The sequence below is a fragment of the Lepidochelys kempii genome, chromosome 27, assembly GCF_965140285.1.
Source record: "Lepidochelys kempii isolate rLepKem1 chromosome 27, rLepKem1.hap1, whole genome shotgun sequence".
Lineage (NCBI taxonomy): Eukaryota > Metazoa > Chordata > Testudines > Cheloniidae > Lepidochelys > Lepidochelys kempii.
Window position 1 is genome coordinate 17,716,904 of NC_136406.1, and position 15,847 is coordinate 17,732,750.

The following is a 15,847-nucleotide window of genomic DNA, read 5'->3' on the forward strand; positions in this document are numbered from 1 at the left end:
GCAGAGCTGTGTATGGAGGGAGCCCCGGGCTGGGATAGCAGGGGGGCTGCGGGCCAGGACGGAGGGGGCCGGCAGAGCTGTGTATGGAGGGAGCCCCGGGCTGGGATAGCAGGGGGGCTGCGGGCCAGGACGGAGGGGGCCGGCAGAGCTGTGTATGGAGGGAGCCCCGGGCTGGGATAGCAGGGGGGCTGCGGGCCAGGACGGAGGGGGCCGGCAGAGCTGTGTATGGAGGGAGCCCCGGGCTGGGATAGCAGGGGGGCTGCGGGCCAGGACGGAGGGGCACCGACAGAGCTGTGTATGGAGGGAGCCCCGGGCTGGGATAGCAGGGGGGCTGCGGGCCAGGACGGAGGGGGCCGACAGAGCACATTTGTCTTCACTAAGCAGCAGTTAGCACCCCACCCCCACTTTGGTAACTTCCCTGGGAGGTCCTGGTGGCGCTGTGAGGCCTCCTGGCACCCTGGGCAGGTGTCGCAGTGGTGCCCCATCTCGCTCCTTTCCACGGGGTGGTGGGGGGACTGGCTCTTCCCCAGGCTGATGGGGCGTGGGCAGGTGGTGTTTGGAAGGACTGGGCACGTTAGCCATGCCGTACCCGCAGCCCCGCGAGTCCCACAGCCCGTCCTGGGCTAGTACACGTTCCGTGTCCGCTCCCTGGAGCCAATGGATTTCACAACCCAGCCCAGACGGGATTAAAGGGAAATATACAAGTAAACAAACAGTGGGCCTCGTAAACGCTGCTGTGCGGTCGGTGGAGGGAGCGGAGCCTCTCCCACCGGCCCCAGCTGCCAGGGGCGACACGGGGAGCCGCTGGGGGCTGGCAAAGGCTCGGTGCCCCCAAGGAGCGATGCCCGGCTGGTGGTGCACACACCTAGCAGAGCTGGGCCCGGCAGGCGGGCGGTCCTGACGGGCGTCCCGTGGGGAGGTCTGGTTTAAGGCAGCACTGAGTAATCTCATTTTTCACACGTCTTCTGTAGTCACTACCAGCCCTGTCAGAGGAAAGGAGTTTGCTTCCTGTTATTTCCGTTGAAATAGTCGTCCTGGCCGTTAGCAGGCAGGCTTTGCAGGATGGCACTTTGCAGAGAGGCCGGCTCTGGCAGACTCTGCCCTGGGCTCCTGCTGCTGCTGCTGCTCTGGGGTAAGTGCTGGAGGCAGGCTGGGTTCGCTCCAGCTCCAGGAGTCTGGGGGTGGAGCTGGGGAGTTTGAAGCTTTGGGCCACTTGGCAAAGCAAGACCTGGCTCCAGCTTCCGCAAGCCAGACCCCTCTGGAGCTCCAGGGTACTCTGTGTGTGAGGGGGGCTCCAGAGGGGCTCATAGCTAGCAGTAACCCAGCCCCAAGGTCTAGCTCCGTAATGCACAAGAGGTCCCGGGAAAGGAACTGGCTATTGGGCTCAGAGTTACCCCTCTGCCCTGGACTGTGTGAAAGGGGGGCTTGAAGGGAGCTGTCCGCAGCCCTCACCTCAGGGATCTGAGTGGCATGGGTAATCCCTGTGTGGAGGATAAGGCTTTTGGGACCCTCCCTCCCCTGCTGGGAGCCTGGGCTCCTGGGCTCCATTCCCAGGTCTGGGCCCGGACCTTGCATCCTCGGGCAGGTCCCTGCCCTTTCTGTGGTTCAATATCGCTGTGCATGGGACGGAGGTTGGGGTCGCGGAGGGGCAGGGGGATTGGTAGCTGGGTTTTGTGCAACACTAGTATAATGCATGTGACTGTGCCCAGGACCCTGCTCCTGCCTGGAGGGGCAGGGACATGTCTCAAGGAGACGCGGCTCCCTGGGACCTGCTGGGGCGCCCCTCGCTATTCCGCGCCCATGGGTCTTGTCAGCACTGCCATTGGCACCTGGCGAGCGTTGCGTCGCCGCCAGACGGATCTCTTGGCTCAAGACCTTTGGTTCTTCCCTGCTAATTAGCGGCACAAACCTTCACGGACCTTAACGAAGCTCAGACTGGCAGAGAATTCCCAGTCAAAGCTGGAAAGGCCCCAGGACGGACGAGCCAAAGGGGCTGCGTGAAATGGCTGCCCGTGGCCTGGCCTGAGAGGTGCTGGACACGTCCGTTTGGGCCCCTGCCTCTCACGGGCTGGCTGCCTCGCCCCAGGAGCCCAGAGTTGTCGCTGGGTTGGATTTGCTCCTACACGGACATGCAGACGGGAGCAAGAAGAGCCGATTGCTGTGAGATCCTGCAAATGCAGGAACAGATGGAAAGACAGAAAGGGGACAGCCCCACGGACCAGCCCCCCACCCCACTGAGCCCTGGACTAGCCCCCAGCCCCACTGAGCCACAGAGCAGCCCCTAGCCCCGCTGAACCATGGACCAGCCCCCCAACCCCCCTGAACCCCAGACCAGCCCCACAGCCCAGCCTCCAGCCCTGCTGTGCCATGGCCAGCCTCATTGTGCCACAGAACAGCCCCCACAACCCCAGCAAATCCCAGACCAACCTCCAGCCCCACTGAGCCATCACCCAGCTCCACTGAGCCCCGGGCCAGTCCCCAGTCCTGCCATGCCACAGACCAGAGCCCCTCCTTTTGCTGTCTGTAAACCCCTGGCCAGACTCTCATCTTGCCCTGGGGACGAGCTGGGGTGACTCCAGGTTCTCTGTGGGGGTCACCACGTTCCCAGTCTGGCCCCAAGGGGTGTGGGTGTCATCAGCACCTGGTTTCACAGGCTCCCAGAGCCCCTCTGAGTCACGGTATTTATTGCCCTGCCCAAGGACATGGACCCAGCCCCACAGTCCCTGTCCCAGTCGAGAATGGGTGAGGGAGGGGGAGCAGTTGGGAAATTGAGGGGGGCCCAAGGAGGAGCCGAGCAGGTCGGCCTACAGAGTGAAGTCTCCTGTTCGGGGTCCCAGACCCTTAGCACCCTCAGTGAAGCCCCCTCCCGCAACGCCACAGGGACTCAGAGACCCCCAGCCACAGCCAGCCCTATGGAAGCCGGCTACCAAACTGGTCACTGGGGCCGTCTATAAATCGTCCAAGCTGGGGTGGGGGTGGAACTTCTGGGGCAGTGAGACGGGCTGCACCAGGCCCCGCCCCACTTCCCAACCCCGGACCAAGGGGGAGGCTCATCTGCCTAACGCCACGGCAGCTGGCCCCAGAGGAGGCACTGATGGGGCAATGCGTGGGGAGCTGGCAGCCCGGGCAGAGAGCAGAGGGGCAGGGCGGTCCCCGCCTGGGGAGCTGGGCTAACCCATGTGCAAAGAGGAGAGGCGCTGGCGGGAGGTGCCGTGTGGGGCTGGAGCTTCTCCGCCCTGCCGGTGGCTCCAGCCTGCACCCCCTTTGCTTCCCCTTTCTGCTCCCACGCCCACCCATGCTGCAGCTGCCTGCTTGGGCTGCGGGCGCGTGGCGGGTGCTCAGGGCAGCGCTCTGACAGGGCCTGGGGAGACCTCACGCTGTTCCTTCTGGCCCCGCCTGGCCACGAGTGAGACGCAGGCCCCGGGTGTGCTGGGCTGAGCGATGGAGACGCCGTGGGTGGGAGGGCTTGGAGCCAGGGGGTGACGGGCTCAGGCCTGCCTCTAGCCCACACGAACCATCCCAGCGCTGCCCCTTCTCGGGCGTCTCCTCTAGAATCAAAATCCCCCCCCTCGCGCCCCAGGGACCGGCCAAGGGATGTTACTGCCCCCCATGAGCCCCAGTTCGGGGCAGGGCACCGGGCCGGGCAGCAGCATACCCGCGGGCCGTGTCTCACTGACGTGTCCCCCTCCTCCAGCTGCTCTCGGGAGCGAGCTCCATCCCGCAGGCACCGCCATGTCGGGAGACAACGAGTCTCTGGCTGAGCTCCAGAACCAGACGGCGACCGAGCCTGAGCAGCCGGACAAGAGCCTGCTCCTCAACATGACTGCGGGTGAGTGCCCGGAGCGCCCGGCCGCGGGCAGGGCAGTGAGGACACAGCTTGCCGTGCCAGGACCAAGCCGGGACTCCAGGGATCCCGCCCCTGCCGCTGGCTAGCAAGTCTCCACCCGGCACCCGTCTCCCTTTGTCAACGAATGGGCAGCGCAGCCGGCCCATCGCCCTGGGCGTCTCCCGGCTCCGTCAGGGCTGGCAGGGGCTGGGGAGACCCGGGCACCACTGACCCGTGTCGTCTCCAGCGCTTGTGTGTCCTGCCCCACCCTGCAGGCCTGAGAGCTCCCAGGGAGGAGACTCTAGAAGGGCAGGGCCCTTCCTGAGGAAATTGGTGCCTTGTACGTGGCACCTGGAGACAGCAAGGATGGGCACAGTAACATGCCCTGAGAATGCCAGGTCCCCGGGGCTCACAGGCGCTGCTGATCCCCTCCAGCCCTTGTAGGCCCCCTCCCCAGCCTCAAGGCCTTTGGTTCTTCCCTGCTAATTAGCGGCACAAACCTTTACGGACCTTAACGAAGCTCAGACTGGCAGAGAATTCCCAGTGAAAGCTGGAAAGGCCCCAGGACGGACGAGCCAAAGGGGCTGCGTGAAACGGCTGCCCGTGGCCTGGCCTGAGAGGTGCTGGAGACATGTCCGTTAGGGCCTGTGAGGATGTGACTCAGCAGGGAGGGGGGAGTGTTGACCTGGGAATGTGCCCTGGGGATGGGAGACCTGAGAGCCTGTCACCTGAGCAGTTGTCACGGAGTGTGGGGGAGTCCAGGCCCTGCCCCCCTCTTCCAGGGATCCACTGAGACTCTCAGCCAGCCAGTAAAACAGAAGGTTTATTGCACCACAGGAACACAGTCCACAACAGAGCTTGTGGGTACAAGCAGGACCCCTCAGTCAAGTCCTTCTGGGGGAGCAGGGAGCTTAGACCCCAGCCCTGGGGTTCCCTGTGTTTCTCCACCCAGCCCCAAACTGAAACTAAACCCTCCCAGCAGGTTCCCTGCTGCAGTCTCTGTCCACATTCCCCGGCAGAGGTGTCACCTCCCCGTCCCCCTCCTGGCTCAGGTGACAGGCTCTCAGGTCTCCCCTCCCCAGGGCACATTCCCAGGTCAACACTCCCCCTTCCCTGCTGAGTCACATCCTCACAGGGCCCCTGCCTCTCACGGGCTGGCTGCCTCGCCCCAGGAGCCCAGAGCTGTCCCTGGGTTGGATTTGCTCCTACAGGGACATGCTGACGGGAGCAAGAAGAGCCGATTGCTGTGAGATCCTGCAAATCCAGGAACAGATGGAAAGACAGCAAGGGGCCAGCTCCCAGCCCCACTGAGCCCTGACTAGCCCCCAGCCCCACTGAGCCACAGAGCAGCCCCCAACCCCGCTGAACCATGGATCAGCCCCCAGCCCTGTTGAGCCCCAGACCAGCCCCACAGCCCAGCCCCCAGCCCTGCTGTGCCATGGACCAGCCCCACTGAGCCCTGGACCAGCCCCATTGTGCCACAGAACAGCCCGCCCCGCCCCAGCAAATCCCAGACCAACCTTCAGCCCCACTGAGCCATCGCCCATCCCCACTGAGCCCTGGACCAGTCCCCAGCCCTGCCATGCCACAAACCAGAGGCCCTCCTTTTGCTGTCTGTGAACCCCTGGTCAGACTCTCACCTTGCCCTGGGGACGAGCTGGGGTGACTCCAGGTTCTCTGTGGGGGTCACCACGTTCCCAGTCTGGCCCCAAGGGGTGTGGGTGTCATCAGCACCGGGTGCCACAGGCTCGCAGAGCCCCTCTGAGTCACGGTATTTATTGCCCTGCCCAAGGACATGGACCCAGCCCCACAGTCCCTGTCCCAGTCGAGAACGGCTGAGGGAGGGGGAGCAGTTGGGAAATTGAGGGGGGCCCAAGGAGGAGCCGAGCAGGTCGGCCTACAGAGTGAAGTCTCCTGTTCGGGGTCCCAGACCCTTAGCACCCTCAGTGAAGCCCCCTCCCGCAACGCCACAGGGACTCAGAGACCCCCAGCCACAGCCAGCCCTATGGAAGCCGGCTACCAAACTGGTCACTGGGGCCGTCTATAAATCGTCCAAGCTGGGGTGGGGGTGGAACTTCTGGGGCAGTGAGACGGGCTGCACCAGGCCCCGCCCCACTCCCCAACCCTGGACCAAGGGGGAGGCTCATCTGCCTAACGCCACGGCAGCTGGCCCCAGAGGAGGCACTGATGGGGCAATGCGTGGGGAGCTGGCAGCCCGGGCAGAGAGCAGAGGGGCAGGGCCACTGAGCCCTCTGCAGTGGGGCAGGGGGGTCCCCGCCTGGGGAGCTGGGCTAACCCATGTGCAAAGAGGAGAGGCACTGGCGGGAGGCGCCGTGTGGGGCTGGAGCTTCTCCGCCCTGCCGGTGGCTCCAGCCTGCACCCCCTTTGCTTCCCCTTTCTGCTCCCACACCCACCCCTGCTGCAGCTGCCTGCTTGGGCTGCGGGCGCGTGGCGGGTGCTCAGGGCAGCGCTCTGACAGGGCCTGGGGAGACCTCACGCTGTTCCTTCTGGCCCCGCCGCCCGGCCTGGCCACGAGTGAGACGCAGGCCCCAGGTGTGCTGGGCTGAGCGATGGAGACGCCGTGGGTGGGAGGGCTTGGAGCCAGGGGGTGACGGGCTCAGGCCTGCCTCTAGCCCACACGAACCACCCCAGCGCTGCCCCTTCTCGGGCGTCTCCTCTAGAATCAAAATCCCCCCCTCGCGCCCCAGGGACCGGCCAAGGGATGTCACTGCCCCACATGAGCCCCAGTTCGGGGCAGGGCACCGGGCCGGGCAGCAGCATACCCGCGGGCCGTGTCTCACTGACGTGTCCCCCTCCTCCAGCGGCTCTCGGGAGCGAGCTCCGTCCCGCAGGCACCGCCATGTCGGGAGACAACGAGTCTCTGGCTGAGCTCCAGAACCAGACGGCGACCGAGCCTGAGCAGCCGGACAAGAGCCTGCTCCTCAACATGACTGCGGGTGAGTGCCCGGAGCGCCCGGCCGCGGGCAGGGCAGTGAGGTCACAGCTTGCCGTGCCAGGACCAAGCCGGGACTCCAGGGATCCCGCCCCTGCCGCTGGCTAGCAAGTCTCCACCCGGCACCCGTCTCCCTTTGTCAACGAATGGGCAGCGCAGCCGGGCCATCGCCCCGGGCGTCTCCCAGGTCCGTCAGGGCTGGCAGGGGCTGGGGAGACCCGGGCACCACTGACCCGTGTCGTCTCCATGGCTTGTGTGTCCTGCCCCACCCTGCAGGCCTGAGAGCTCCCAGGGAGGAGACTCTAGAAGGGCAGGGCCCTTCCTGAGGAAATTGGTGCCTTGTACGTGGCACCTGGAGACAGCAAGGATGGGCACAGTAACATGCCCTGAGAATGCCAGGTCCCCGGGGCTCACAGGCGCTGCTGATCCCCTCCAGCCCTTGTAGGCCCCCTCCCCAGCCTCAAGGCCTTTGGTTCTTCCCTGCTAATTAGCGGCACAAACCTTTACGGACCTTAACGAAGCTCAGACTGGCAGAGAATTCCCAGTGAAAGCTGGAAAGGCCCCAGGACTGCATGAAACGGCTGCCCGTGGCCTGGCCTGAGAGGTGCTGGAGACATGTCCGTTAGGGCCTGTGAGGATGTGACGCAGCAGGGAGGGGGGAGTGTTGACCTGGGAATGTGCCCTGGGGAGGGGAGACCTGAGAGCCTGTCACCTGAGCAGTTGTCACGGAGTGTGGGGGAGTCCAGGCCCTGCCCCCCTCTTCCAGGGATCCACTGAGACTCTCAGCCAGCCAGTAAAACAGAAGGTTTATTGCACCACAGGAACACAGTCCAAAACAGAGCTTGTGGGTACCCCCAGGACCCCTCAGTCAAGTCCTTCTGGGGGAGCAGGGAGCTTAGACCCCAGCCCTGGGGTTCCCTGTGTTCCTCCACCCAGCCCCAAACTGAAACTAAACCCTCCCAGCAGGTTCCCTGCTGCAGCCTCTGTTCACATTCCTGGGCAGAGGTGTCACCTCCCCGTCCCCCTCCTGGCTCAGGTGACAGGCTCTCAGGTCTCCCCTCCCCAGGGCACATTCCCAGGTCAACGCTCCCCCCTCCCTGCTGAGTCACATCCTCACAGGGCCCCTGCCTCTCACGGGCTGGCTGCCTCGCCCCAGGAGCCCAGAGCTGTCCCTGGGTTGGATTTGCTCCTACAGGGACATGCTGACGGGAGCAAGAAGAGCCGATTGCTGTGAGATCCTGCAAATCCAGGAACAGATGGAAAGACAGCAAGGGGCCAGCTCCCAGCCCCACTGAGCCCTGACTAGCCCCCAGCCCCACTGAGCCACAGAGCAGCCCCCAACCCCGCTGAACCATGGATCAGCCCCCAGCCCTGTTGAGCCCCAGACCAGCCCCACAGCCCAGCCCCCAGCCCTGCTGTGCCATGGACCAGCCCCACTGAGCCCTGGACCAGCCCCATTGTGCCACAGAACAGCCCGCCCCGCCCCAGCAAATCCCAGACCAACCTTCAGCCCCACTGAGCCATCGCCCAGCCCCACTGAGCCCTGGACCAGTCCCCAGTCCTGCCATGCCACAGACCAGAGCCCCTCCTTTTGCTGTCTGTGAACCCCTGGTCAGACTCTCACCTTGCCCTGGGGACGAGCTGGGGTGACTCCAGGTTCTCTGTGGGGGTCACCACGTTCCCAGTCTGGCCCCAAGGGGTGTGGGTGTCATCAGCACCTGGTTTCACAGGCTCGCAGAGCCCCTCTGAGTCACGGTATTTATTGCCCTGCCCAAGGACATGGACCCAGCCCCACAGTCCCTGTCCCAGTCGAGAACGGCTGAGGGAGGGGGAGCAGTTGGGAGATTGAGGGGGGCCCAAGGAGGAGCCGAGCAGGTCGGCCTACAGAGTGAAGTCTCCTGTTCGGGGTCCCAGACCCTTAGCACCCTCAGTGAAGCCCCCTCCCGCAACGCCACAGGGACTCAGAGACCCCCAGCCACAGCCAGCCCTATGGAAGCCGGCTACCAAACTGGTCACTGGGGCCGTCTATAAATCGTCCAAGCTGGGGTGGGGGTGGAACTTCTGGGGCAGTGAGACGGGCTGCACCAGGCCCCGCCCCACTCCCCAACCCCGGACCAAGGGGGAGGCTCATCTGCCTAACGCCACGGCAGCTGGCCCCAGAGGAGGCACTGATGGGGCAATGCGTGGGGAGCTGGCAGCCCAGGCAGAGAGCAGAGGGGCAGGGCCACTGAGCCCTCTGCAGTGGGGCAGGGGGGTCCCCGCCTGGGGAGCTGGGCTAACCCATGTGCAAAGAGGAGAGGCGCTGGCGGGAGGCGCCGTGTGGGGCTGGAGCTTCTCCGCCCTGCCGGTGGCTCCAGCCTGCACCCCCTTTGCTTCCCCTTTCTGCTCCCACACCCACCCCTGCTGCAGCTGCCTGCTTGGGCTGCGGGCGCGTGGCGGGTGCTCAGGGCAGCGCTCTGACAGGGCCTGGGGAGACCTCACGCTGTTCCTTCTGGCCCCGCCGCCCGGCCTGGCCACGAGTGAGACGCAGGCCCCAGGTGTGCTGGGCTGAGCGATGGAGACGCCGTGGGTGGGAGGGCTTGGAGCCAGGGGGTGACGGGCTCAGGCCTGCCTCTAGCCCACACGAACCACCCCAGCGCTGCCCCTTCTCGGGCGTCTCCTCTAGAATCAAAATCCCCCCCTCACGCCCCAGGGACCGGCCAAGGGATGTCACTGCCCCCCATGAGCCCCAGTTCGGGGCAGGGCACCGGGCCGGGCAGCAGCATACCCGCGGGCCATGTCTCACTGACGTGTCCCCCTCCTCCAGCTGCTCTCGGGAGCGAGCTCCATCCCGCAGGCACCGCCATGTCGGGAGACAACGAGTCTCTGGCTGAGCTCCAGAACCAGATGGCGACCGAGCCTGAGCAGCCGGACAAGAGCCTGCTCCTCAACATGACTGCGGGTGAGTGCCCGGAGCGCCCGGCCGCGGGCAGGGCAGTGAGGACAGAGCTTGCCGTGCCAGGACCAAGCCGGGACTCCAGGGATCCCACCCCTGCCGCTGGCTAGCAAGTCTCCACCCGGCACCCGTCTCCCTTTGTCAACGAATGGGCAGCGCAGCCGGCCCATCGCCCTGGGCGTCTCCCGGCTCCGTCAGGGCTGGCAGGGGCTGGGGAGACCCGGGCACCACTGACCCGTGTCGTCTCCAGCGCTTGTGTGTCCTGCCCCACCCTGCAGGCCTGAGAGCTCCCAGGGAGGAGACTCTAGAAGGGCAGGGCCCTTCCTGAGGAAATTGGTGCCTTGTACGTGGCACCTGGAGACAGCAAGGATGGGCACAGTAACATGCCCTGAGAATGCCAGGTCCCCGGGGCTCACAGGTGCTGCTGAACCCCTCCAGCCCTTGCAGGCCCCCTCCCCAGCCCACCGCCTGGTGCCATCCTGCCAGTCTCTCAGGCTGGGGCTTTGCCACTGGGCAAGGGCCATACTGCAGTCGCCCTGCACCGTGGCCCACCCTCAGCCCTGACTGCATAGAGAGCCTCAAGCTGCCTGCAGTGACTCAGGACTGCGAGCACTAGCCTTGGGGCAGCCTGTTCGGAAGTGGGGCACCAGCCCCGGAGTGGTTGAGCTCCATGCTTCGATCTCCCCAGCCTGCTATCCGGTGTGCATTTCTCCAGCACCATCGCAGCCTTAACGGGGAGTCACAGTCCCTGGGATACCCTTTGTCTGGCCACCCAGGGGAGCCTGGCTGTATGAGAGATGATCCCTTGCACCAAGAATCACAGGAATATTCAGGTTTCAGAGTAGCAGCCGTGTTAGTCTGTATCTGCAAAAATAAAAGGAGAACCTGTGGCACCTTAGAGACTAACCAATTTATTTGAGTATGAGCTTTCGTGAGCTACAGCTCACTTCATCGGATGCATGCCGTGGAAAATGTTCTCTGTGAATATAAAATCTCCCCACTGTATTTTCCACGGCATGCATCCGAGGAAGTGAGCTGTAGCTCACAAAAGCTTATGCTCAAATAAACTTGTTAGTCTCTAAGGTGCCACAAGCAACATTCAGGTCACTTACCACCTCAGATCTCACACCAAGGACGACGCTTGTAGCCAATCCGATAAGAAACTACATAAAGTAGTTCTTATAACTAGGAGAAAGGAAACGAGAGTTATTCACGAGGCTAAAGCAGGTAAACACACATGCACAAGCTTATGTTTCAAAAAGTAATAGAAGCTTCTATAATAAGCAAACTCTGTATGTCCTTTAGGACTAATCCAGGCTAAACAGCTGGGGAAGCCTGTGGTTCTGCCTAGAAAACTTGCCCCCAGAGTCCAAGCAGCATGGAAATCCAGTTCCTTCTTGTAAGGGTCTTTTATTCCCCTCTTCCCCGGTGCTCTGAGCTGCAAACTCAGCTGATGGGAGGAATCCACTTGTACAATTCATCTCCATGGCGGGGCAAGAGCAGAGTCACAAAGTCATCTGTCCTCCTCAACATCCCACAATAGTGTGTCTGGTGTCACTGGGCAGAATGTAACACCCATGCTACACATCAGCACTCTGCACTAGTGAAAGTCTCTCTCCTGACTGGGCATTTACACAGTCAGAGTGGCTCTCCATACAGCCACTCAGCTATTCCCTTACAGACGTATGTGAGATCAGTGCCAGCAGCTGCTCACGAGCATCCAATAAACACAAAACCCATTCTTATAGCTCTGCTACCTACTTTAACACCACGAACACACAGGGGAGCCAGCCTGAGCCCTGCTGTGTATTTGTCAGTGGACAGTTGAGACATGGGAACTTGGCATGAGCTGGCACCTGGCCTGCCAGCGTCACAGAGGGGCCCCTAGAGCCACCCCTGCTGGGAGTTGGTGTGCAAGCAATGGGGAGGGATAGCTGGGAAGGGGACTCCAGGCTTGGGCTGGGGGGAAGCTGCTTGAATCAGTCAGAGACCAGCCTTGCCAGCTTTGTCCTTGTTGCTGCCTGTCCCAAGGGGTGGACCTGTACCCAGCGGGTAGCACTTGGCTCCCAGGCCTGAGCAAGCTGCCAAGAGCTCTGGTTTTCTTCTTTCCAGATGAAAAGTACAATCTGATAGCCTACATGTGCTGGGACAATTTCAGTCACTGGATGATGAACATAACCAGGGCGCAGCTGTGCGAATGGAGAGTCATCAGCAGGTACTGCAGGGGCTGGGGGATTGATCAGCCCCAGGCATGAAGCCACACTGTGGAGTTTGTTCATTGGCTCCCGGCAGAGCCCTTTCCACCATGCACCAGCCTGTGAGCTGCAGAGAGCGACGACCAGCCCAGCAGAGGCGCGGGGGGCAAAGCACACAGGGCTCTCAGACCCAGGAGGCTGGGAACCCAGCAGAGGGCAGTTGCCTCTGGGTGATGCGATGGGGGGTGGCAGGTGTCACGGAGTCCCCGGGCCATGCTCTGGAACTGCTCCCCATGAAGCCACAGGACACACAGCTCACACAGCTTCCACCTTCCTGCGTCTGACCTCGGAGCATTCAGCATCCTCTGCCCCTCCGTGCGCTTCCCACAGTGAGTCCGCTCAAGCGGGGTCCTGGGGCAGCCAGAGGGTCCTGCCCCCCAACTCCGCAGTCAGATGTGGCTCTCAGCCAGCCAGTAAAACAGAAGGTTTATTAGACGATGGGAACATGGTCTAAAACAGACCTTGCAGGTGCGGAGAAGGGGACCCCTCAGCTGGGTCCACTTTGGGGGACAGTGAGCTAGACAACCATGTCTGCCCTTCACTCCATGTCCCAGCCAGCCCCAAATTGAAACTCCCTCCAGCCCCACCTCCTCTGGGCTTTGTTGCTTTCCCGGGCCAGGAGGTCACCTGATTCCTTTGTTCTCCAACCCTTTAGCTCTCACCCTGCAGGGGGGAAGGGCCCAGGCCATCAGGTGCCAGGAAACAGGGTGTTGGCCATTCTCTGTGTCCAGACCACTGCACACACCTGCCCTCTAGGGATCTGCAATGATCATACACCCTTACCCCATCACCTAGAGACTTAAGAACTGCATAGGGGAAACTGAGGCACCCCCACACTATTCAGAAGAAACATTAAGAACAGTCCCACATCGTCACAGCAGGGGTGTGCATCCTACTGGCTGTACCGGGGCCCCACTGAGCCTGACACCCATCTGGGGCTGGGCGGAGCACGGGGATTGTTTTCTGCAGGGAACACTGAATGAAAGGAAAAGGCTTGTTTTGTTCCCAATTTCCGATGCACCGACTCTAACCGAGCGGAACTGTTAGTCTCCAGCCGTATAGCCACCGGGACGTGCCAAAGGGGCATGAGGTGTTTGGGGAACAGGCCCGGCTGGTTTGAATAGCCCAAAATCCCCAGCAGCTCCAGCCGAGCAGCCTGAGGGTCCAAGGTGCTGGAGCCTCTTTCCCCAGGCTGGGGCCAGCTGCCCTGCCTCCTGCCTGGCACCTGTGACCCGCTGGCCGCTTGTACCTGTGAGTTCGCCTAGCCGGGTGTGTTCATGGACACTGATTTCCAGAGCCGTGTGGAGCACCTTGCTCCACAGAGTAGGGGTGAGGAAGGCGGGTGGGATGGGGACCAGGAGGGTTGGGATGGGGATGGAGAGGGTCAGGATGGGAGCGGGGTGGGGAGGGGAGGTTGGGATGGCAAGAAGGGGGACTCCACCTGGCAGGCAAAGCTGAAACACGGGGTGGGTATCCTTGTAGCGAGTTCCCAAGGCGGGCAGAGCTTCTGCTGAGCCTGCCTCCCAACAGGGCCAGCCACAGTGGAGCCCCGAGCAGTCAGTTCTGAGCTGCTCCCCAGGGGCCTGCTGGCCCCCGGCCCGGCCTGCTGAGGAACCCAGCCAACCTGCTACTTCGCTCCGGCCTGGCCTGGTGTCTGCGGGGCCTGTGGGGAGCTGGGCATGGCTGAAGAATGCAGCACTTGCATGTTGCCTGCCTCCTGCTGCCCCCCAGCTCCTCTCCAGCCCCCCGGCACGCTGCCATGGCACAGCCTGAAGGTGCGTGCCTGGCTTTGTGCATCCCCTGTGGCTTGTGAGCAGGGCTGGGGTGGGGTTCTAGTGGGCAAGGAACCACACCGGGACTCAGGGGTCCTGGGTTAACTCCCAGCTCCGCTGCATGACCTTGGGCAAGGCACAGCCCTTCACGTGCCTCCGTTTCCCCATCTGTAAAAGGGGGCTAATGAGGCTGCCTCCTTTAGGCAGCTCAGTGGGCGAGAGGAGACAGGCTCTAGTATTATTAGGCACCCACCCTGCCCAGCCAGCCCCCCGCAGTACGACCCAACAGGCCAGTCAGGGAGCCTCACACATGAGAATGGATGGGCCCAGGTCCCTGCTGCCTGGACCTGGGTTCCCCATTTCCACCCACGCAGAGCACCGGCAAAGAGCCGCCAGAGCACGCAGCAGCGTCCCGCCCATGTTGCCGGGTGCCCACGGCTGTGTGAGGTGAAGGGTAGCGGGCAGTTGGGAATGAGGCAGTTGTAAGCTGGGGGCAGGACTCCTCCAGGGGGAGGTCCCTTTATCCCGCTCCGGAAGGGCAAAGCAGCCAGCATGGCGGAAAGGGACCGTCCTGGCACGGTGAGCCGACCCGGCTCCTCAGCTGCGGTTCTTGCTGGTCCACAGCCAGTTTGCGGCACCAGATAACGCCTCGGTCCCGAAGGAAACTCCCCAGCTTGTCCCCTCTCCCCCCGCAGGCCATACAGCGACCTCCGCCACTGCCTGGAGACCTTCGCAGAAAAACAGAATTACGGCTACCCCAACAGCATCGCGGAGGAATGCATCGTCCAGAGCCACCGCACCTACTTCCTGAACTGCACCCAGGAGCACCCCGTGTTCCTCGACCCCCCGGAGGATGTGCTGCTGGCCCTCATCCTCGCCCCCATCTGCCTCATCCCTTTCCTGGTCACGCTGGTGGTGTGGAGGAGCAAGGACGGCAAGATGCAGTCCTGAGCACCACAGGGCTCGGAGGGTGCTGGAGGCATCCCCAGTGTGTTAGAGAACCAGACCGGGCTCGAACTTCTGACCCAACCTGACCTTGTCCCCCGGGAGCCCGCGCCAGGCCTTTGCCTGCTGGCTGAGCTCCAGCGCCGGAGAGTTGGGAGACCCGAGTGCTCCACCCCTACCCCTGCAGCACTCGCTTCCGGCTGCCACCGGAACCACTGCCCTGCTCCCGCCGCTTCCAACCTGGCCACAAGCAGGAGCTGGCAGAGGCCCCGTCTTACAGGCCCGACTGCCAGGCCAGGCCCAACAGTTCGGAGACATTCGGAGAGCCAGCCCAGAGCGGCCCCCTCCGAGCGCCTGGAGCATCCTCTATCTCTGGCTGAACACCCAGGGTTTGTACCACGCTGGGCCTGCTCAAATGCGGTTACAGCTCTGGGCTTCCAATCCCAGGCCTGCTAGACATCGCCGACGCCGGCGGGGCAGGAGGGGAGAGCCCCGTGGGCGACTCTGCTCTGGATCTCACGCCTGCGTAGCCCCCTGCTGGGGTCCCACTCGCAGCTCCCCACAGCTTAACAAGTGCAAACCCCTTCCAGGACAAGGGCTCTGCTGAGTCCCAGCTGCCCCAGTGCCCTGGGGAGGACGCCCTCCTGTTGGTCCCTGATCTGCACTGAGCAGCTGGCGAGGGAAGCCCCGGGTGGACTGATTTACAGAGTGGCTGCAGTTCCATGCGAAGAGGGGTCAGATGTACCCGGACGCGCCCACATTCTCTGGAGAAACCCCCTCTCCTCACACGGCCGCTTTGCCTTCTAGGCCCCGCCAGCAAGAAAAGGTTGCTGTGCTCGGGCTGGCGTCATGGGTGCATGAAGGGGGCCCCTCGCCTTGCATTGCTGAGAAAGCCTTGTGTTTCGGGACAGGATGTCGTGCCAGAGCAGCGGGTTTCCCCACCCTGTTTATGGGGCTCTGATGCCTGGGGCAGGCTCCCTCGCCATGTGACACCGGAGGCTGCGTGCCTCTTTTACGGGCTTTTTCTGATCCCCTTTGCAAACAGGCTCCCTGGTTAACCAGCTGGAGATTAAAGATCTTCCCTTCCTGAGCCCTGGGCGCGTCCTTTGGCCGTTCGGTTTCTTGCCTTGGCTCCTGCAGACATGTGGGAATTAGAGATAA

General features: G+C 63.1%; 1 protein-coding gene across 4 annotated transcripts; it reads left to right on the plus strand.

Annotated features, from left to right (window-relative positions):
* The first annotated feature begins 734 nt into the window (after positions 1–734).
* RAMP2 (receptor activity modifying protein 2) lies at positions 735–15,776 on the plus strand. Of its 4 annotated transcripts, none has more exons than XM_073325560.1 (6): positions 735–1,132; positions 3,695–3,829; positions 6,649–6,783; positions 9,586–9,720; positions 11,827–11,929; positions 14,437–15,776. In XM_073325560.1, exons 1-6 carry the CDS (start codon positions 1,063–1,065, stop codon positions 14,690–14,692), a joined length of 834 nt encoding a protein of 277 aa, XP_073181661.1. In that variant the 5' UTR covers positions 735–1,062; the 3' UTR covers positions 14,693–15,776. The 4 variants fall into 4 exon arrangements, with proteins under 4 accessions (XP_073181661.1, XP_073181660.1, XP_073181662.1 ...); XM_073325559.1 differs by having other exon boundaries at positions 1,047–1,132; positions 1,900–3,829; XM_073325558.1 differs by lacking the exon at positions 735–1,132 and having other exon boundaries at positions 1,145–3,829.
* The last annotated feature ends 71 nt before the right edge of the window (positions 15,777–15,847 follow it).